Source organism: Perca fluviatilis, chromosome 7, assembly GCF_010015445.1.
Source record: "Perca fluviatilis chromosome 7, GENO_Pfluv_1.0, whole genome shotgun sequence".
Classification (NCBI taxonomy): domain Eukaryota; kingdom Metazoa; phylum Chordata; class Actinopteri; order Perciformes; family Percidae; genus Perca; species Perca fluviatilis.
The window spans coordinates 34,645,955-34,667,972 of NC_053118.1; the positions used below are offsets into that span (position 1 = coordinate 34,645,955).

At 41.7% G+C, this 22,018-nt stretch overlaps 1 protein-coding gene across 9 annotated transcripts in view; it reads right to left on the reverse strand.

The window, feature by feature from the left end:
* mef2d (myocyte enhancer factor 2d) overlaps positions 1–22,018 on the reverse strand; it is a 143,865-nt gene that overhangs the window by 11,214 nt on the left and 110,633 nt on the right. For 4 of the 9 annotated variants that reach the window (XM_039804955.1, XM_039804961.1, XM_039804957.1 and 1 more), the window contains exons 7-11: positions 16,838–17,016; positions 14,731–14,760; positions 9,209–9,326; positions 7,088–7,286; positions 4,269–4,337 (exon numbers count right to left, since the gene is read on the reverse strand). In XM_039804955.1, coding sequence (XP_039660889.1) covers positions 4,269–4,337; positions 7,088–7,286; positions 9,209–9,326; positions 14,731–14,760; positions 16,838–17,016 — 595 coding nt within the window. The remainder of the gene's footprint in view (positions 1–4,268; positions 4,338–7,087; positions 7,287–9,208; positions 9,327–14,730; positions 14,761–16,837; positions 17,017–22,018) is intronic. The other 5 variants (XM_039804962.1, XM_039804963.1, XM_039804959.1 and 2 more) reach the window with 4 other exon arrangements.

Below are 22,018 nucleotides of genomic sequence, written 5' to 3' on the forward strand. Positions count from 1 at the left end.
GTTGTCTTACCCCCGTAGGAGAACGCTTGTTGAATGATTTTATTGAAATGTGCTACTTGGGATTTTGAATGTTTTTTACTCGTTTCTTTTTTTTGCAACATTTTTGTTTATGTTTTTGTTTCTACGTTGTTGTTTTTTTACGTTTAATGACTTTTTCGCAGTTTATTTTTACACTTGATGTTTAAAAAACATAAACAAATTAAACAATTTGTATAGTGGCCAATAAAAACTGACTTTGGGCAAGCAAATTTGCCCGACTGGACAAGTGAACTTACTGTTGAACCCCGGTCTGAAGTTGTTGTGTTTATTTCCTGCTGGTCCCCAATGGGGGCCCTGTCTGCTGAAAACACATCGACTCAGCGAAGACTCAAACAGAGCAATTCTATATAAACAGGCCAAGAGGCTGAAAGCGAGGCTCTGCAGGGAGCTGGTTTAGGTGGCAGCCGTGACATTAACATTTAGATTGGGGAGTGAGGGGGGAGGAAGATGAGAGTCAACAGGTGTACGCTAAATTAAACCGAGTCGGACAAAAGAGTAGGAAATAAGCAGGAAGTAGTGGAAGAGGAATGATTAAAAAAAGGGTGCTGGGAGGAGGGGAAGTTGCCAGAAATCATTTCCTTCGTGGAGCCCGTGGTTGAGTTAAAGTGTGGACGACAGCGAAGGCGAGGCTCCCGGCCAAACCATCATTCACTGTTTGATTGGAAGAGCTTTGTTTGCTCGCTGCGAGGCCGCGCAGTGATGAAATAAAAAAAACAAAAACAAGCCGGAGCAGTCTGGGCGCCCACGTCTGCTCATGTGGTCCTAGGACGCCACGATTTCACCCCCCCCCCCTACCGTTCTGCCGAAAGAACAGTTTGGTGTGCTGGGAAAGCTTCCCACATTTCTGCGGCGCTCGCTTGTTTTCGGTGACGGCGACTCAAGTCATTCTGATCCCACACACTGCACAGGAAAACCTGCCTGCTGTTGATTCTGCTGTCAAACTCAGAGATGGACCAAATGAAATCCTGCTCATTCAAGTGGAATCATGATTATTGTTCCAAATGTTTCAAGGAAGGTCTTGGCTATTTTAAAGCACAGCTTTACCATCTTCGAAAACTAGGGCGCCAACGGATTGTTTTTTATCATCATTGATTCATTTACAGATTCTTTTTTGACTATGTTTTGGCTATGTCTTGGCTATTTTAAAGCATGATTGACAATCTGAATCAAAGCTTCTAATACTTATTATTATGTCCGGCTACGTCCTGCCGCGTCCACTGCGTCACCCATGCTCTGCTGTGCCACGTTACATCCTGTAACGCCCTGCTGTGCCCTGCTATGACATGAACTACTACGACTACCATTGTAGTCACTGTTCCATTATCTTTATTGTGACTATTACGCTACTGTTCATCATAACCCCAACCGGCCCCGTCAGACACCGCCTACCAAGAGTCTGGGTCTGCCAAGGTTTCTTCCTAAAAGGGAGTTTCTCCTCGCCACTGTCGCCATAGCCACTGCTAATGCTTGCTCTTGGTGGAATTATTGGAATTGTTGGGGCTTTGTAAATTATAGAGTGTGGTCTAGACCTACTCTATCTGTAAAGTGTCTCGAGATAACTCTTGTTATGATTTGATACTATAAATAAATTGAATTATAACCAGGGCTGAAACTAACACTTGTTTATCATCATTTTACATTACATGTTACATACAGTCATTTGGCTGACGCTTTTACCCAAAGCGACTTACAGTTGCTATATGTCAGAGGTCACACGCCTCTGGAGCAACTAGGGGTTAAGTGTCCTGCTCAGAGACACATTGGTTGATGTATCGCAGTGGGAATCGAACCCAAGTCTCCCACACCAAAGGCATGTGTCACATCCATCCAGCAAAAAGTGCTGATGACAAGTTCCCAGAGCCCATGGTGTGTCCTAAATGTATACCTTATATGCATAAATAAAAAACTCTATTTCTGCCCTGAGTAGAGAAACATTAGTTGGATTATTTCACTCTTCTGAGTGCTGGCTGCTTCTTCCGTCTCTGAGTGCTTTAACAGATCTGTTTTGCTGAATGATTTCTTACAATCTGGACGGCCATTTGTTAACATTTACAAGGCGATACGTCTATAAAAGTGTTAATCATATACTGCTTTTTTTTTTTTTTCCAAAAGATAACCCCCCCACCCCCACCCCCCCAGAGTCACAGCTGTTATATACAATAACAAACAAGCCATTATCATGTTTTCATGGACAATTTTCAGCTTGTCAGACAGAGAAACAAATAACAGTCTCACTGCTGACAGCTCGCATTATTCCAAGTGTCTTTTTTTGAACGCATTTCTGTCATCTCTAATTTTCTCGTTTGTGATGGAGAATCTGAACAGCTGTACAGTCTCTTAAATTAACTTTATGCAAAGATACATTAGTAGCTGAGATTGTTCTGAACAAAAGCATCACAGCATTTCAACGCCTCTTTCAGTGTGCAAAGCTATCAAACGTTGCCCGAATTAGAGCGGACCCAAGAGCGTTACAGACTACTAACTGATTATCAAACTCCAGACTCCATTTAATTTAATGTTATCTATCTTAATAACCGGCCTTGACAGCTAAGCTACATCTAAATTATTCTTTTTAGTCGTGCCAGTGTAGGTTTAGAGGCCTACATGTGTCTGAGGAATTGAAGTCTTATGTCACGCTGTCAGCTGACAGTGACAGCTAAGTGGCGGAAAAGTAAAATTTTAATGCGGCGAGCGTGTCAGTGGCGCACAGCTGTGCACTGGGCCGCTGTTTGCTTCTGAAAGCAGTGCCCCAGAGACTCCTTTCATCGGAGCAGCTAGCGAGGCACTGCTACTGTCACACTGTGGCGTCTTCCCCTTTTGTTCATGACACTTCCAAAGAGCTCGAGATCTAAGCTTTTAGGTGGCATGAAGACTGCACTGGTAAAGTGATAATCTGGTGCCTTGACGACAACCGAAGGAGCGATGAACAGTGGTGGGAGAAGTATTCAGATCCTTTACTTCAGTAAACATACCAACACCATACTGTAAAAATACTCTGCTAGGAGTAAAAGTCCTGCATTGAAAAATGTCACTTAAGTAAAAGCAACTGGAAAGGATCCAAACAGTTGTGTGTTTAATTGTCTAATCAGTTCAGCTGGACTTGTAGGCCGTTACATTGTTATTTAGTTTAATTTATAATTAAAAAAAAAAAATCATATTTTAGTGGCCGGGTTGGTTCAGTGGTAGAGCAGGCGCACATATAATGAGGTCAAGGATTCGAATCCGACCTGTGACAATTTCCTGCATGTCTTCCCCCTCTTTCTCCCCTTTCTCACCTAGCTGTCCTGTCAAAAATTAAAGGCGGAAAAGCCCCAAAAAATAATCTAAAAATAAAAAAATAATAATAATAATAATACAAAATAATAATTTCATAAACTACGTGTTGTTTTTTTTTATTACCCGTTTTTAAATTCTACTTCTTTATGCATATGTATTTTATGGATTGTTTTTAACAATCTACAGGTTATGTACTTATCAGCCACAGAGCTTTTATTCATTATATTTTGTTTATTTATTTATATATTTAAGTATCTTTTGGTTTTTAAGTGTCATGCCTCCGTTGTTTCCTCAGCTCGGTTCCTGTTTTTAATGAATTCATTTTTGTCGATTTAGGGGTGGGGGAATGGGGCTAAGGAGGAGGGATATTGTGTTATGTGTGTATATCTGTGTGTGTGTGTGTGTGTGTGTGTGTGTGTGTGTGTGTGTGTGTGTGGGGGTATTGTATAAAGCACGTTGTGCTACATTTACGAAAAGTGCTATATGATTGATTGATTGATTTTGTGTGCAAAAATCTTCATTTGTAAAGTAAAGCTGTCAGATGAATGCAGTGGAGTAAAAAGTACAATATTTCTCTCTGAAATGCAGCGGAGCACAAGTAGAGAGTGGCATGAGAAGAAAATACTCAAGTTAAGTACAAGTACCTTCAATTTGTACTAAAGTACAGTACTCGAGTGAATGTACTTTGTTACATTCCACCACTGGTACAAGTACAGAGACATAGCAGAGCAACAACAGGCATCACATTTTAACATACAAATGGAAAGAAAAGAAGCTTTGGTATCATGTTTGTCGTGTAATTGCATCTATTCTGTAATTTCTTTTGGGTTATTTAGTTATTTTGGGCTCATAACTGAGCCTGTGAGCAGTAGGATAACTGGACAGATAAAAAAAATACATAAAAAAAAGGCATGGCAGCGCTGCGTAGCGCCAGATGCTATCATGACATTCACCTCAGGTTAGCAGCAAAATTGGAGATGCAGTTAACCATCTCTGCATTCTGTTTCTCTGCACCCCACATGCTGTGGAGAAAAAGGGGGGAGGGGGAGGGGGAGGGAGGGAGGACAAAACAAGAGGCAGTTACAAGCCGCTCCCCCATCTACAGGTTAGCCTAGAACAGCCAGACCGCTCACACAAAGACTCGGCGCTAATGGCCGAAGTGCTCCGACACACACATGAGCCACCCACACACTGTAGGGCTCAGGCCGGGTTAGCTTCGGAGACGTCAACATTTGAAAACATTTTCGATGTGAGCTGACAGAGAGTAGACAAAATAATGTAAACACCTCATTGATAAGGACTTAATCACTGAAGGAACGTTATTACAAAAACACTGATAGGAGTGGGTTATAATTATCAGAATGTATCGGCTATATTAAAAAAAAAAAGGAAGAAAAAATGAAGGCAAAACCTAGTCTATACTGCAGAAAAATCCACAAGATTGTTGGCGCCTTATCCTCAAAAGTTTTCCCATCTCTGCAAAGACTTTCAAAGACAGGGCCATACAAATGCCAAAACAAACATCACCTTATGAATGCTCATTTAAACCTATTAGTAATGTTGATAGGCTAATTTGGACTTGATAGACTGTTACCTTCATTATAAGGCTCAGATATGTTTTGCGCCTCCAGACAGATTTAAAAGGAAAAAAAAATGTGGGGTCAAAAATGGCTCTTTTGATTGAACAGGTTGCTGTGACTGGGACTAGAGGGACACTTTAAATAACCAGCGACGTGAAGTTGTCCTCAACGCATCCTGTAAGGCAGGGGTCTTCAACATTTTTTAGGCCGAGGACCTCTAAGCTGAAAGAGAGATGGAGTAAGGACCCCCAACTACAATACACGTATAAAATTAAGTTGCATGTTAAACTTGGGCCGGATGGATGAAAACAAATGGATAAATACATTATATATTATTCATAAATCATGTTTTAATGTTAAACATACATGTGGAAGGCACAGTGAATACTTAAGCTGAACTGTCTGGTTATTATAGTGGCTACCGCACCTATAGTAAGCTTATCTTTAATGTGTTTTTTTTGTTTTTTTTCACAAAAAGGCCAATTTAGCTTGACTTTGAAAATGTTGAAATCATATTAATGTCTATTTTAAATTTTTTTTTTTGAAAAAATAAACTTAAAAAAAAAAAATTCAAATCAAAAAAATAACTAGGCAGCTTCTACTACGTGAGCCCCATCCTTGTGTAACGTAGAGGTTTTCCTGGGTGGTCTCTACGACATGTAACGTTAGACAGCCAATCAGCAACATGATTAGATCTTGGTAGAAGCATGCTGCGTGCTTATTGGCTCACTGACTCTGATGAGATTTAGTCCTTAGGTATTGAAATGACGAGGCATTTTTCGATACTCGATACTTTAGAGTCGGGGCATAAAAAGTATTGAATTCGGTATCCAGCCCTAGCGCCCCCTGCACTTAATCCTCTGAGGACCCCGCCCTAGGGGTCACGGACCCTGTTGAATATCTCTGCTGTAAGGTGTTTGTTCGATAACTGACATCACATCCTCTTCATCATTTACTAGTTGGCCAAGAACAAACTTCTTCTTTCGAGGATGCGAGCCAGTCCAGCTTTTAGAGCGTCAAATCCTGAGAGTCTGCATGCCGGATAACACAGCTAGCAGCCTCGCAACCAGACCTAAAGGAGCTAAATCAGAGTGGGACTCCAGTGGGAGTCAGAGCTGAGTGTGTGGGGTGTGTATCTAGGTCACCGCAAAGATGAATCAACCACAGCTGGGCTGATGTTACAGCTCCGTATGGGAGAGGTGCTTCGAGTGTTTGATGTCACGGCTGACCTGCACGGCGCGGATAAACAAATGTTGTCCGATGTTTAGGTAACAATTCCACAGTTTTGCTGTAGAATTAATTGTCTCAGAAATGATTGCGATTAACGTTGTTAATTGTATGTAATTGTCTCTTTCAGTCAAATAATAATAAAAAAAAAAAACATTTATTTTTTACTTTAAATGAAAGTTTTGAATGAATCCCAGGATACATCTTCGGGTGGTATCACTGTCATGTGACCCAGATATTGCAACAACACAGGTACACAGCCTATGAAGTAAACCACGCCTCTTTATTGTCATTAAATATTGTATTTTGTTCTAACAAAAAATTGACAATAGTACACTCTAAGAATGAATTCTGTAAAATAACAGAAAAAGTTCTGGCAGCTCATTACGCGGACTTTTGTGTGTAGAGATACAGAACATTTTCAGTTTGGCCAGTATATGAAATTCTCTCAGCTGCTCAGTTAGTAAACTTCTGAAAACGTTGAGAGAAAAAGAAAAAAAACGCGACAAAAACAGTGTAAAGGGTGTCAAAAAAGTTTTTAAAAACGCCCCAAATGTCGAAAAAAAAAAGCGACAGCATAAACTTCTTTAATCTCCCAAAAACTCTGTGGCCAACAAAAGTTGTCAAAGCCCAAATTGTGCAATTCGGAATGTAAAAAACAAAAATACATAATGTGAATCACGTTCTACGGACAATTTCTGTTTGAATATACAGTCATACAACTGTTAATACACAGATATTTCTTAAAGTCTACAGTATTATATAGTCTTCCGTACCTTAGCTAAAGTTTGCAGTTAATTGTGGTTAAACAAAAAAAACAACGCAATTAGATAAAAAAAAAAGAAATTGCGATTAGACAATGATATAACAATTGTTACAGGCCTACGGTTAAAAGAAAAAAGGTGACAGGTCAGGAAATGCATCTAATCTGTGACTTTGTTAAATGAAGAAAAAAAGCGGCTTACACCAAGTTACTGAGCGACGCCAGGCTCAGCTGCTGGGACTGTTGTTGTTGCTGCTGCTGCTGCTGTTGTTGCTGCTGCTGCTGCTGTTGTTGCTGGGAGACTGTGGGTTGCTGTTGCCAGGCAGCCATGTTGCCAGGCACCAGCCCCGGTGGTGTGAACGTCTGGAGCGCCGTGAGATCCGCGCTCGTCAGCTGGTACTCTGAGATAAAAGGCACGGAGGGAGAGAAAGGAAGAGGAAAAAAAGAAGGTGGAGAGGGGGATTGTTTTTACATCATATAACTTTCTGCCGCATTAATATTAATCAGAGCTAATCCATATTAATGGAGACCTTTGAAGTGGAATCCTTCCAGAAGCTCGCATGCACAATGAACAAAGTGAATATTCATGGTGGTTTGTGGCATCACACTGCAAGGTTTTCTACATGACACTTGAAGATATTAATGACATAATGCAGGACTTCTAGCTCATACATGGCTTCATGTTTTATCTTTAACGTTTGTTTAATTATTTTTCAGTTTTAAACCCACTGCGATATTATGCGATATGTCGCAATTCATTACCGTTTTTTCCAACTTCCAAATCAGGGCTTCAAAGTAAAACTTTGTCAAAATATGTTTTTACCTGTGTTTATCTCACTTCAAAAAATGCTATTTGTTTTTATTCTAGCACCAAAAAGTTAAATCCTCATGTGAAATTTATATATTATATATAAAAGATCGATACTTGCGTTTGTGTATCGATCCAGAAAATATCGTGATAATGTGCTTTATCGATGTTTCCCCCAACCGCAGTGGACGCGTGACATAATGCCGACTTGTATCTCATAGTTGGCTTCATGTTTTATCTTTTACGGTTGTTTAATTATTATTCAGTCCTGGTGGTAATCACCAGAGGCCCCACTATATACGATATCATCACAATACTTATGTCACGATACGATATTATTGCGATTGTTAACATATATTTTAAGTTTTTATCTAAAAAGATACATTTCTCTGTTTGTTCATCTCACTTCAAACAAGCAATTTTTTTAATTTATTTTTTATTCTAGTCCCAACAAGTTAAATTCTCATGTGCTGTAGTGGAATTTCCAGCTTACAAACGTATGCTATGCAAGTTGAGACAGTGGTAGCCCAGGTCTCATTCAGGTCAGTGTCCAGCATCACCTCATAACCTTTCCAGGCAGAGGAGTACTTCAACTTTGTGCCTCCGTAGACTCAGGGAATCTAGCTGTATGGTAAGGGAATGTTTTGTTTCAGGACATAGCTCAGGTCTCCTTTTGGAGGTCAGTAGGGTTGGGTACCGAAACCTGGTGCTAATACGGCACCGGTACCTAAAAGACCGGTATCTACCGGACCGAATTGTAACGCAGATTTTGGTGCCTCATTTCGGTGTCAATTAAATGCCTTTTGCGCTGCTCTCTGATGCGCTGAAACGGACGTTAGAGGCAACAGGAGCATCGATGCACGTGACGCTAGTTAACACTTCACCTGACAGCAGGTAACGTTAGCCTACCGTTAGCTAGAAGCTGGAGTAAACACGGTGAAAATGCTGACAGCTAAGCGGTGTAAAAATGTGTTTGTATTTCACTGTAGAGGATTCCAACGCTGGGACGTACAGCAGTCTGCAAACGCCGTTGTTGGAAAAACAACACAGACGGTGCATTCACTTGAAACTAGTAAGCCTCATGGTGCATTCAAAGTTATTGTAAAATACCCCATTCCCTATTACCCTATTTTTTAATTAATTATCGGTTCTTGCACCGTTTAGGCACTGGCACCGTTTTAAAAGTATCGTTTTAGCACCGGTATTGAGAAAAAAACAAAAACGATGGGGGTGGTGCGTGATCATGGAAGGCTTGTTTCATGTGGACGCGCCGACAGTGTTGTTGTCATGACTTTGAATTTCTCCAGGGGGGAGACAAAAACTACGCACTATAGCTTTAACATGTGCAATTTATATAATAAAAGATCGATACTGAGCATCTGTGTATAAATACAGTATTGCCACAGAAAATATCGTGATACTATGCTGTATCAGTTTCCTCCACCCCTAGTGGACGCAGTGTTGCGTTTCCCGCCCTGATGTAAACCCACAGGTTGAGTTTGAGCTGTCCCCTACCAGTGTTGTAGGCTGTCTGCATGCCGGAGAACGGCGCCAGGAGACTGGGTGTTGCCACGGAGACCACTGGCGTGGTGAGCGACTGCACCACCTGGGAGCCACCTAGCCGTTGAGCATTCTGGGAAGACAAAGAGATGGATGGAGGAAGATGAGACATTGAGACACGGGAAGTGGAAGAGGTGATTACTGCTGCGGTGGCCAGAGGCTCCAGCTGACTGAAGAGTAGGGCCGCATCTAACGACTATTTTCATGGTCAACTCATCGGTTGATTATTTTCTGGATCAATTGATTAGTTGTTTGGTCTATAAAATGTCAGAAAACGGTGAAAAAAATGTCCATCAGTGTTTCCCAAAGCCCAAGATGTCCAAGAAGTCCTAAAATGTCTTGTTTTGTCCACAACTCAAAGATATTCAGTTTACTGTCACATTTAATAAGCTTCTCAAAGTGCAAATTTAGTCTTAAGTGCAGAGAATTCATGAAATTTAGTCCTACTATCAAACTAGTATAACAAGTATAAAAGAAAGTTATCAAATTTCTTAAAGCTAAGAATCTCGCTTACTTTGGTCCCCTAATACTGTATCTGAAGTCTCTTTTATATAGGCCTTAGTGGTCCCCTAATACTGTATCTGAAGTCTCTTTTATATAGACCTTAGTGGTCCCCTAATACTGTATCTGAAGTCTCTTTTATATAGACCTTAGTGGTCCCCTAATACTGTATCTGAAGTCTCTTTTATATAGACCTTGGTGGTCCTCTAATACTGTATCTGAAGTCTCTTTTATATAGACCTTAGTGGTCCTCTAATACTGTATCTGAAGTCTCTTTTATATAGACCTTAGTGGTCCCCTAATACTGTCTCTGAAGTCTCTTTTATATAGACCTTAGTGGTCCCCTAATACTGTAACTGAAGTCTCTTTTATATAGACCTTAGTGGTCCCCTAATACTGTATCTGAAGTCTCTTTTATATAGACCTTAGTGGTCCCCTAATACTGTATCTGAAGTCTCTTTTATATAGACCTTGGTGGTCCTCTAATACTGTATCTGAAGTCTCTTTTATATAGACCTTAGTGGTCCTCTAATACTGTATCTGAAGTCTCTTTTATATAGACCTTAGTGGTCCCCTAATACTGTATCTGAAGTCTCTTTTATATAGACCTTAGTGGTCCTCTAATACTGTATCTGAAGTCTCTTTTATATAGACCTTAGTGGTCCTCTAATACTGTATCTGAGGCCTTGACCAACTGCCATGCTTCGCTCGTTTGAAAGCCATGATGTCTCTCTCTCTTTCTCATGGGTGGGCCAAATTCTCTGGGCGGGTAAAGCAGAGAAAGGGGAGGTAACCTTTCCCTTTATAACATCATAAAGGGAAGTGACATTTTCATGCAATGGGACCTTCAAGACAGCTTGAGAGGTCTCTCCAGTGATTAGGAGTTGCCAGTAAGGGCTTGTGAAAAGTGCGCCAATACTTCAGGAAAGGAAGAAAGCTTTTGAAATGTTTGACAACGAGCAGTTAATCAATTGTTTGGACAGAGCAGTCATAAACTATAATAACATCTAGGCTATATATAGGCATGTCAGTTACAGCACACCAGTTTAAAATTTGTAATTAAGACATGGTGGAAAACGTGTTTATCGTTCATTTCCAATGTGTATATCATAATGTATTCTCTTGAAAATCCTTCATTGTCAAATGTGTGTTGAATGTAAACTGAATTTCACCACTCAGTGTGAATGTATCTGAGAATATTCTTAAATAAGGAAATCTATTCAGTGATTGGTCCATGCCTATGTCGTCATCCAAAATCCCAAAAATGTGGCACAGCAAAATGTCGTGAAAGACACTTGAGATATAGTTCTACACTTCACTTAAATTATAACTGAGATGCTTGATAACTAACTCTTGAGCACATCTTTGAGCCAGGAATTGTTTAACTCTTAAGTCAATTCTTAGCAGTGTTCTTGTGAGTAATTCTCAGCTCGGTTTGATAAATTCGGGCCCTGGTCTTTATCTCCTTTTATGGGCAGAGTGCAGGAGTACACGGCACATGACGTCATCCATTCTCGACAGCAATAATGATAATGGCTAGCATGTGCTTCCCACTGCGCAGCAGAGTTGCTGCGGAGACCTTGCAATGTGACTGAGCACAATTTAATTACACTATTACTACTGAAATATGTGACTATAAACACAGCTTGTTCTACTTTCAGTTGAAATATAAAGCAGAAACATTATGCTGCGATTGAATTGAACCCTCTGCTTTACAGAGCTGAAAGTGCAGCAACTCTCATTAACTTTCAGCCCACAGTTTTCCTGCCACGTTTGAAGTTTTTATTGGCAGACTAAATAAAGAAAAAAAAAAGATTCTAAAACAAATCCACCAGAGCAGTTCTAACTGGAGACTGACATAACGAACAATCACATCACTTCACCGGGCCTGTGCAGGCCAGTGGAAGAGGTTTGTATGTACCGTTCCACGGTCCAAAGTGTTTCTGCTCCCTGGAAGAAAAAAAAAAAATCCAAGCACCTCAGTTCTCTCCGAGGCGTTTTAACTTTCTTTTTTTTTTTCGGTGACACTTCAACATCTGCGTGCAAGATGAGAAGTGTCTCCCATCTCAAAAGGCGGCGTTGGCACGGCAACGCTGTCGCCAGGGCCGGGCGCTCGTGTTATGTAGCGTCACGGTGAGAGGTGTTGTGAGAGGCGTCGACCGTGCTGGAGAATCATGCTGACAGGAACGCATGCATCGACAAGGCTGACAGACGAGAGACGAGTGGGGATGAGTGGGCTTGTGGTTCGAAAAAGTGCGTTAATGTGTGCAGAGAGTTATGCGAGGAATGAATACACAACGTGGGGTGTTTGTTTTGAGGTGTGTGTTTAAGCAGAGAAATTTGCATGCACTCATGCATGCGTGAGTGTGTGTGTATGAAGAGAAATATGCATACACGGATGTCAGCATAGGTGTGTGTGTGTCTGTGTTTATGCAAAGATATATGCATGCACACAAGCATGCATGCGTGCATGTGTGTGAATCACCAGAGGCCTTACGATACGATATCATCACGATATCGTCACGATGCAGTATTATTGCGATTTTAAAGATATTGCAATATTGTGCGATCTATTGCAATTCATTACCTTTTTTCCAACTTCAATTTTTTCCCAATTTCAAATTATTTCCCCAAAAGAAAACTTTGTCAACATCTGTTTTAATCTAAAAAGATACGTTTCTCTGTTTGTTCATCTCACTTCAATTTTATTGCTGCAAAATGGGATTGTCGAGCAGACAGACTGACCGACACATATATCATAAAAGATCCATACTTGGCGTCTGTGTATCGATACAGTATTGCCACGGGAAAATATTGCGATACTATGCTGTATCGATTTTTCCCCCCACCCCTAGTGTGTATATGCAGAGAACTATGCATACACGGATGTCAGCATGTGCGTGTGTGTGTGTGTGTGGGAGTGTGTGTGAGTGAGGGAGTGAAGGGGTCAGCGTGTCGGACTCCAACGTGTCTGTCTGTGTTCCAGGTTGGAGACTCTGGGATCTTTCTTCACTCGGATTCTCCGAGCATCGACACTCAAACATGCACATGCTGAGCAGCTTGCACACACAGCGGAGAGTCGGCTGGCTGCTCCGGTTCCTTCAATATTCCCTCTATAGACCGTTTGTGCCGCACAAATGTCACGTTAAGCTCTATTGTACCGGCACATTATATAAACGCACACAAACTGTGTCGCTTTGCTTTTAAAAAAATAAACACATATCCGATATGTTCTATGTGACAATTTCTTTGGGCACTTTTAAAAGGGTTGAGGAGTGATTCCCACTAAAGCCACTTGTGTCTTAAATGCATTTATGGTACGGAGAGCTGTTTTTGTAAGTAAGTAAGAAAGTCAAAGTCATAGTTTTTTTTTTTTTTTTTAGGATTTTCTTTCTTGCCAACAGTGTGGAAGCAAATAAGAGACATGTATTTGAATTGTAATAGCCACCGAGTACTTAATATTGAAATATTTTACTTTCAATAAACTACGTGTCTGAATGTATAGGCTCTGAATTCACATCTTCGAAATGGAAATTAGAAATTTAGACTCATTTCAATTGAAAAATTTCCAATTGAAAAAGCTGAATTTGAATATTTCCCTTTCAACGGTCCCAAAATCTGATCCAAAAATTCAAGTTTGAGAGTTCGAAAACAAATAGACTCAGGTTGGGATCAAAAAAAAAAAAAAAAAAAAAAAATCTATAAAACAAATTCAATATTACAACATGAATTATTTAGTGACTGTTACAATTCAAATACATTTGTCTCTTATTTGCTTCCATACAAGAGTTAGATAAGATAATTATCACTCACATGTCATATGTACACTAATCATGAAACTAGTCCCAGCCAAGAAATAATTTGGCACATAGCTGTTTTTTACACTTTGGTTCTTGTACAGATTAAACTAACGAGACACAACGTGTTAATGAGTGAGCTGTAGAGGTGTTTTTTAAGCGGATTTAGTTTCCTTCAGATATAGCCAGGCTAGCTGTTCAACCTCGTTTCCAGTCTTGCTGGATGCTGAGCTAAGCTGCTGGACGGTAGCTTCATAGTAGGGCTGGGCAATATGTCGATACTATATCGATATCGTGATATGAGGCCAGATATCGTCTTAGATTTTGGATATCGTACTATCGTGATATGACATAAGTGGTGTCTTTTCCTGGTTTTAAAGGCTGCATTACAGTAAAGTGATGTACTTTTCTGAACTTACCAGACTGTTCTATTATTTGCCTTTACCCCACTTAGACATTATGTCCACATTACTGATGATTATTTATCTCAAATCTAAGTGTGAAGATATTTTGTTAAGGCACCAATTGTCAACCCTAGAATATCGCCGCAATATCGATATCGAGGTATTTGGTCAAAAATATCGGGATATCTGATTTTCTCCCTACCGCCCAGCCCTACTTTATAGTGAACCTACAGACATGAGAGTGGAATCAATCTTCTCTGCAAGAATGCAAGTAAGTGTATTTCCCAAAAAAAATGATTCCTTAAATGATTCCTTCAAGTCTTCAAAAGCAAAAATTGCGAGTCGAGCTACATCTGGTCTGAGTGATGCTTTCAAATCTGCAACAATGTCTGCATAACTGAGACCAAGTCCTTTCAAAGAAGAACCTATTATTCTGCATTGTTCTGGAACTTTGCAAGGACGTAACTCGAAAACCGCTCACGTCCTCGTGGTCTACGCCTGCGATGGGACTCAGCCTGTAGTGAACCCCTGGACGCTACAGTCCTAACCCCCCTAGGAACCGGTGCAGCCAGCTGATTGGTCCACCGTATGTCTGTTGCTCCGAGTTCACCGGGTGCTCTGACTGCCCTTCTTCTTCTACTACTCTCGCCACAGCAGCGCTGCCTGTTGGTCAGCCCGTGCTGGGATGCCGGCGGTGTCACGCTCATGCTCGGTGAGATCACACAGAGTTCCACAGCACATCCAGAAGGCTAAAAAGTCTACGAGTCTTATTCACCTCACTCACCAACTCCAGCTCTTCCTCTGTCTGCACGGCGGGGGGATTGAGGAGGAGGAGGAGGGGGAGGAGGGTACAAAAAACAGAGGACGGTTACGCTTCTGCAACAACTAACTGCAGTGAAATATGAACATACATCAAAAGGAACTTAGTCTAAAGTTTAGTCAAGAATAATGTATTGTTTATAGTATATAGCTATGTTTCCATTTACAGGGATTCGAGTTTTCAAGCGGTGTTGCACACTCGACTTTAAAAGTGTAATTTATGGACTGTAAAGTCAAAATGCAGCCGAACAGATCGATGACTGAGCGACGGAGAAAGATTGGATCCAGATGTTATATGGAATATTCCCATTTTTTATTATTTTGGCCATTTTAGGCCTTGATTTGTATAGGACAGCTGAAGACATGAAAGGGGAGAGAAAAGAGGGGGGGAATGACATGCAGCAAAGGGCCCGCAGGTCGGAGTCGAAGCCGCGGCCGCTGGGTCGAGGAGTAAACCTCTATATATGGGCGCGCGCTCTACAAGCTCTACGTGAGCTACCCAGGTACCCGGAAGATTCCCATTTCTACAACATACGTAGAAATAAGATGTGAAATGTTTCTCAAGCATCCCCAAGAAGTCCGGTCGGATTTGTCTGATGGATATGTGGCTTCTTAGCGCAGTTAACCTAGCCTCGTGAGACTGTCCTGATCTCACGAGCTCCAGTTTTCTACTTGCAGATCAGTCTGGCACCTTGAGATAGGGAAAATTTTGAGCTGTTTGCCAAACGACCGGCCAATCAGCGTTGGTTTTGAGGCGGGTTTAGGTGTGACGCAACGAGAAGCGACTGTTCAGTCTAAACAACGTGGTGGCTTCCACGGATGAAATTAGCGTAGCTATCGCAGCAAGTTTTATCAAAATTAAAAAGTATTCCTTCATTTAAAGAAGAGCAAAAAACGGCACTGGAGGCTTTGCTCGGAGGAAAATATGTTTTTGCTCTTCTCCCGATTCTTCTCTCCTGGTTTTGGCAAGAGTTTGATCTGATTGGTTGATTTGGCCCGTCTATCACCAACATATAGGTGGTGATAGACAGATGGTTTATCCAATCGGCTAACCAGGATTTTCGCCCCTTCCCAAAAGTTCTCCAACGGAGAGTTCCCAGATGCAATCCATCTGGTGGAGTCAGGTTACTGTTAACCTTGCTTTACACTACATTTCGACCGAGTCAAATGCTGCAGAAGTCTAAATGAACTGACGTTTGCGGACAGGGAGCGTTTTAAATCTGGAGACAGATTTCGATCTTAGCGCTATACTTTAGTGTCTGCTGCGAAGCAATTACAGCACGGCGCCGTCCCATGTCAAGTCCGTTCAATTTCTGTAGTTCAAAGTCACGAGGGTTGACGGAAATTCACGCAGTCTCCTTTGTTCATTAGGGATATATTATCGCTAAATAAACTAAAACTGAAATGATTCACATTCATTTTATTTCCATTCGTTTTTTTTGACCCTCCTTTTGTCCTCGGGTCAAATTTGACCCCGTTTTCAAAGTTTCTACATCAGAAAATGTGTTTCTTTCAAGCAAATTGCCTCACAATAACATGGGCTGTTCCATACAACGCTCTTCTCAAGGAAAAATAAGGATCAGATCTCTACTTTCATAGAGTTTGGGGTGTTTTACTAAATGTTACAGCATTTGAAAAAACTACGGAATGGTTTTCTAAACACTATCCTGGCTAAACTTTGATGGTCTGTGATTATCCACTCAAATCGTAACAACTGTTCGAAATAATTCAAAATTCACAAGTGTACAACTAGAATAAGTTGATGTTAGTGGTATATCCGGAGGTAGTGAAGAAAAAGGGCAGGAAAAAAGCCACAGAAACCTCAAAACCGCTTCAAAAGCCTCGGGAAAAGGGGTTAACCCGGGAGGACGACAAGTTGCGTGGTGGACGGGAAGACAACACAAGGGTTAAGCTGCCATTATAGCTTCAGTTCAGTGAGGTTGTGGTTTTTACTTAGTTTCAGTTTACTAAGAATATTTTTCATTGCTCATTCCAGTTTTAGTTTACTATAACCCATCACTATAGGACCCATCGTGGCTGCCGTAGCTGTGTTCTCCACTCACCAGCTGCATGAGGCTCTTGCCGCTCTGCGAGGTGATGACCCTCAGGTCCGGCTTGCGGCTGTTGACCATCTGAGGGCTATGCGGAGGCGGAGACTTAGCCGGGACTACTTTCCCCAGGCTGTTGCCGTTGGAGACGGAGAGGAGGCCCGGGGAGGCCCTGGCACTGATGTAACCGTTAGCTGGAGAGACACAGAAAGAAAGAAAGAAAGAAAGAAAGAAAGAAAGAAAGAAAGAAAGAAAGAAAGGAAAAGACAGACAGAGAGAGAGAGATTAAGTGAAGATGGAGGAGGTTGTGTGTTTGTCTGTATTGATGTTTTTAGTATCTGTATCTACCTGAGAACTCTGTCTGTACTTGTCAGCCTAGGTGTGTGTGTGTGTGTGTGTGTGTGTGTGTGTGTGTGTGTTGGTGTTTTATGACGTCTGCCTGTGTGTTCTCATTAGCGAGTTGGATCGCTCGTGTCGCACCACATGCTCCTCATCATTTCTGCAGCTCACACTGTGTTTTTGGGCGGCGCTCAGATTTTTCTGCAGCTCTTCCACATCAAAACGGCGTCACGCTATCACCAAAACTATTTTCTCTCTCTCTCTCTCTCTACAGTATGTCTGTCCCCTGTTTGTTTCAGTCTTTTGTACAAGTCTTGTTCTCTCGAAGCAAGTGATATTATTTCAACAAGCATCCAATATATCCCAATCATTGGAGCTTTACATGTATTTAGACTACAAGTGCATTTCCCATGTGTGCCTGCGTGATTGCATGTTATTATAAGCTCTGAAGATTTGACGTTTTTGGCTTCTTGCCCCATTAGCATTGTGTTTATGATAATTATAATGTATTTGGCGTTTCAAGCCTTACATGGAAATGAGTGTCAGTATCTTGAAACAAGACAGAACAGGGAAGAACAATTACAATTCCACAAATACAGTCTTGAAAAAGTTATAGTTGTATTGAAATAGGTTGAAAGATCTCACCGATTTTCAACTTGTTATGAGCGGATGACTTTAGCTTACTTTATTTTTGAGGATTTGAAAAAAGGCTTACGTTGGTGATAATGATAATGGCAAAAAAGTAAAAAGTATTTTCTGAAAACATCTGGTCACAGGAGGAAAAAGGTGAATTCGTGGGGGACTATTTTTAGCGGTGGATTACTCCACATTTGGTGCTCTAGTGAGTATTTGTAGCAGCAGGACGGTGTGTGTGTGTGTGTGTGTGTGTGGGATTGAGCCAAAATAAACTACAGTGTGTGTTCATGGTAATGAAGGAACCTGTCGCCCAGAGCAACATTTTTTTTTTTTTTAAACTAAAAAACGCGTGGCTCCTTTTTTTTTTTTAACAATGGATCTCTACGGCACAGAGAAAGAAGACGTATCAGACACCACTTGTTAGTTTTTACTTTGTAGAACTATCACCAGATGTAATAATAGCATGACTTTTTAGAGTGTACAGTACTTTTCCTTTGTGTTTTGTTTCTCTTTTCTTTCTCACGGGTGCATTCCAGCAACATGACAGGCAACTTTACACAACGTCTGCTGAACGCGCCCTCCTTTCAAACTGCTGACATTCCAAACTCCTACACTGCAACGCAATAACTGTTACTCTGCGAGAAACAAAAATTTTCAGTCTCAGAGCAGCACCTCTGGGTGTGTGTGTGTATGTGTGGGCATACTTTGGCACAGAGCTGGGCAATATATCAAGATTATATCGATATCGTGATAGGAGACTAGATATCGTCTTAGATTTCGGATATCATAATATGGCACAAGTGTTGTCTTTTCCTGGTTTTAAAGGCTGCATTACAGTAAAGTGATGTCATTTTCTGAACTTACCAGACTGTTGTAACTGTTCTATTATTTGCCTTTCCCCACTTAGTCATTATATCCACATTACTGATGATTATTTATCAAAAATCTCATTGTGTAAATATTTTGTGGAAGCACCGATAGTCAACACTACAATATCGTTGAGGTATTCGATATCGAAGGTATTTGGTAAAAAAAATCGGGATATTTGATTTTCTCCGTATCGCCCGGCCCTACTTTGGCGTCAACCCTGCGTTCAAGGATTATTACGCAATATCCGCCTTTTTTAATTGCTTAACGGGGTGGTTTTGGATCCTTTAGAGTTCTGTTGTGTGAGCTACTTCTCCATAGTCAGTGTGTCAGCTACAGTAGATGGCGCTCGCCCCCCCCCCCACATAAAACAGCCATTTTACTTTGCAGAACATGAGAGTTGCTTCTCTTCCGCTGCCTCCATCAGTCGTGTTTGTTTGTGTCACTGCGTGACTTTGGTGATTTAAACGTTCAGGAACTGACAAATGAACTAACCGATCGAGGCAGCGGTAGAGCAGCAACTCCCGTGTTCTGCGTGGCTAAATAAAGCGTGCGCTTAAACTACGATTTTTTTCACTTAAGCTCTAAGGGGTTGGATCAGGGTTCTGGTGTGTCATGACAACATGACTCCAGCAGACAGCAGCCTGTTTGTGCCGCTGAGGTCAAAAACGGTCAAAGTGTGTATAGGACGGGGACAGCAGGGACTTTCCCAGCCCTGACACGCACACGCACACACACACACGCACACACACACACACAAGATAGCAGTTCTCAATGACGCCACCTCCAGACGACAGCGGCATGTGACTCTGCTTCATCTCAGTAACACACACACACACACACACACACACACACACACACACACACACACACACACACACACACACACACACACACACACACACACACACACACACACACACACACACACACACACACGTGCAAGATAACTAAACCTTACAACAACAACCATACAACAGAGTAAAAAAGGGGGTTGACTCAGGCGGCAGGCAAAGAAGGGCAGAGGTTAGAGACGGCGCTGAATAAAAAGTTAAGTTAGAGCCTTGCAAAAGGGACTTGGGAAAAGGAGGGATGGAGAGGGGAAGAAGGGAAGAGGGCAAGAAATGAGGCAGAGAGCAAGAAGGTGTAGAAAAAGGTAGGACCAAAGGGAAGGAGAGGAAGTAGGGAAATAAAAAGACGGAGGGAAAGAAGAAAGGAGGAAGGGGAAAAGTTAAGGTCATAGGGGAGGAAAGAAAGAAAGGAAAGAATTTATTTCCTAGCAGCGTCCGACCAATGAGATCGCCTGTGTCGTGTTGAGTCACAGGACCGTCCCTACACCATCAGGTGTTTCTGGTAGATCCTGTGACCCTTTGCGTGTGTGTGTGTGTGTGTTTTGTGTGTGTAACGTGCACATGTGTGCGTCAATGAGTGATGGGAATCTGTTGCTGGTTGCGTTGTGTTCATGTTTGTGGATAAAGGAAGAGGTCGGCGGCTCTGTAGTGACCCCGAGTTATGACACACACACACACACACACACACACACACACACACACACACACACACACACACACACACACACACACACACACACACACACACACACACACACACACACACACACACACACACACACACACACACACCTCAAGCCAACACTAAATCCACATACAGAACAGCCTGGAGTACGGTCATCTTTGTGAGTGCTCAAATCGTACTGACGCCATCTTCTCATGCATTTTTTGTCTCTAATCTTCAGTATAAAGTCATTTTTACTAGACCCGCGATGCATTCTTGTTTGAAAGTTTAGGGGTGCAACGATAATTTGTGGAAAAATATGTTGTGACACAAAAATGCGACAATATGCATCACTGAAAGCAATACTGTTGCCTGAAAATGCTGACAGGCAGCCATATAAGCATAAAAAGTGTCTTAATGGGCCACCTCATTAAATGCAGATGGTTTGGGTTTTATCTGCTCAGATTTCTGCATCCACCCCAATACAATGGAGGTGAATGTAATTTACATTTGTCCTGTAACTGTGTCCAGATGTCCCTGTTGCGAACTGTATGTTTTGTATGTTGTAAAAAAATAAAAAGGTGTTCACAGAAATAGAAGAGAAGGAGGCCATTTAAAAACCTTTACGCCTGAAGAGAATTAAAGTCACTTTGTTATTATTCTAAATTGGTTAAAAACATTCTAAGTTTGTTGGGCCGTGGTTCCTGTTACTGTAACTTGTCAAAGATGGCTGTATGATAACAGTTTGTGTCTGTGACGTCTGGTGAAGCCTGCATGAATACACTCCTAATCTGAGAGTGAGTCACAGAGGCATGCTGATGTGTCTGGGCCTTTATTTCTGTGTGCTGACTGTTTGTATGTACTTTTTTAGTACTGTTTACATGTGCTCTTCTCGGTGTATGAGTGGGGAAGTGCAAGTGGCTACGGAGTGTGTGTGTGTGTGTGTGTGAGTGTGAGTGTGAGTGTGTGTGTGAGTGTGAGTGTGAGTGTGTGTGTGTGTGTGTGTGAGTGTGAGTGTGAGTGTGTGTGTGTGTGTTGTCTCCGATTACGCGAGGCCGGGTGTGGGAATGTGTGGAATGCTGGGTGACGTCAATGGTGACATTCCCAGAGCCCCGAGTCCCCGGTCAACAGCTGAGAACGAGGAGGACGGAGAGAAAAGAGAGGGGAAGAAAGGGAGGAGAGGGTAGAGGAGGTGAGGGCAGGGCAGCAGAAAAAAAATTAAATAAAACAAAAAAGGTCCAAAGACAGGAGACAAAGGGTTGAGAAAGAAAAGGAAAGTGACAGAGATGAAGGACAGAGGAGAGGAAGAAGTGGGGAGGAGATGAAGAGGACAGTAAAGACGGAAGGAATGGAGGGAAGGATGAAAGGAGAGGAGAAGAAGGGAGGAGAGGGAAGAAGAGGTCAGGGCAGCAGAGAAAAGAAGAAGAAAAGATAGGTTGAGAAAGAAAGGAAAGTAAAAGAGATACAGGACAGAGAGGAGGAAGAAGTAGGGAGGAGAAGGAGAAGACAGTAAAGATGGAGGGAAGAGAGGGAACGATCAAAGGAGACAGCAAGAGGGGAGGATAAAATAGTGACTGGAAATGGCGTAGAAGGAGGGAACCAAGGAATTAGGATGAGAGCAGAAATTAAGCAAAAGAATGCAAAGAAAGAAGAGAAAGAAGACAAATGGAGACAAAGTTTAGGAAAAAAAGACAAGTGGAAGAGATGAAAGACAGAGGAAAGGAAGAAGTGTGGGGGGGAGGTGGAGAAGACCGTAAAGATGGAGGGAAGGATGAAAGAGACAGCAAAAGAGGAGGATGAAATATTGACAGGAAACGGAGGAAGTAGGATGACAGCAGA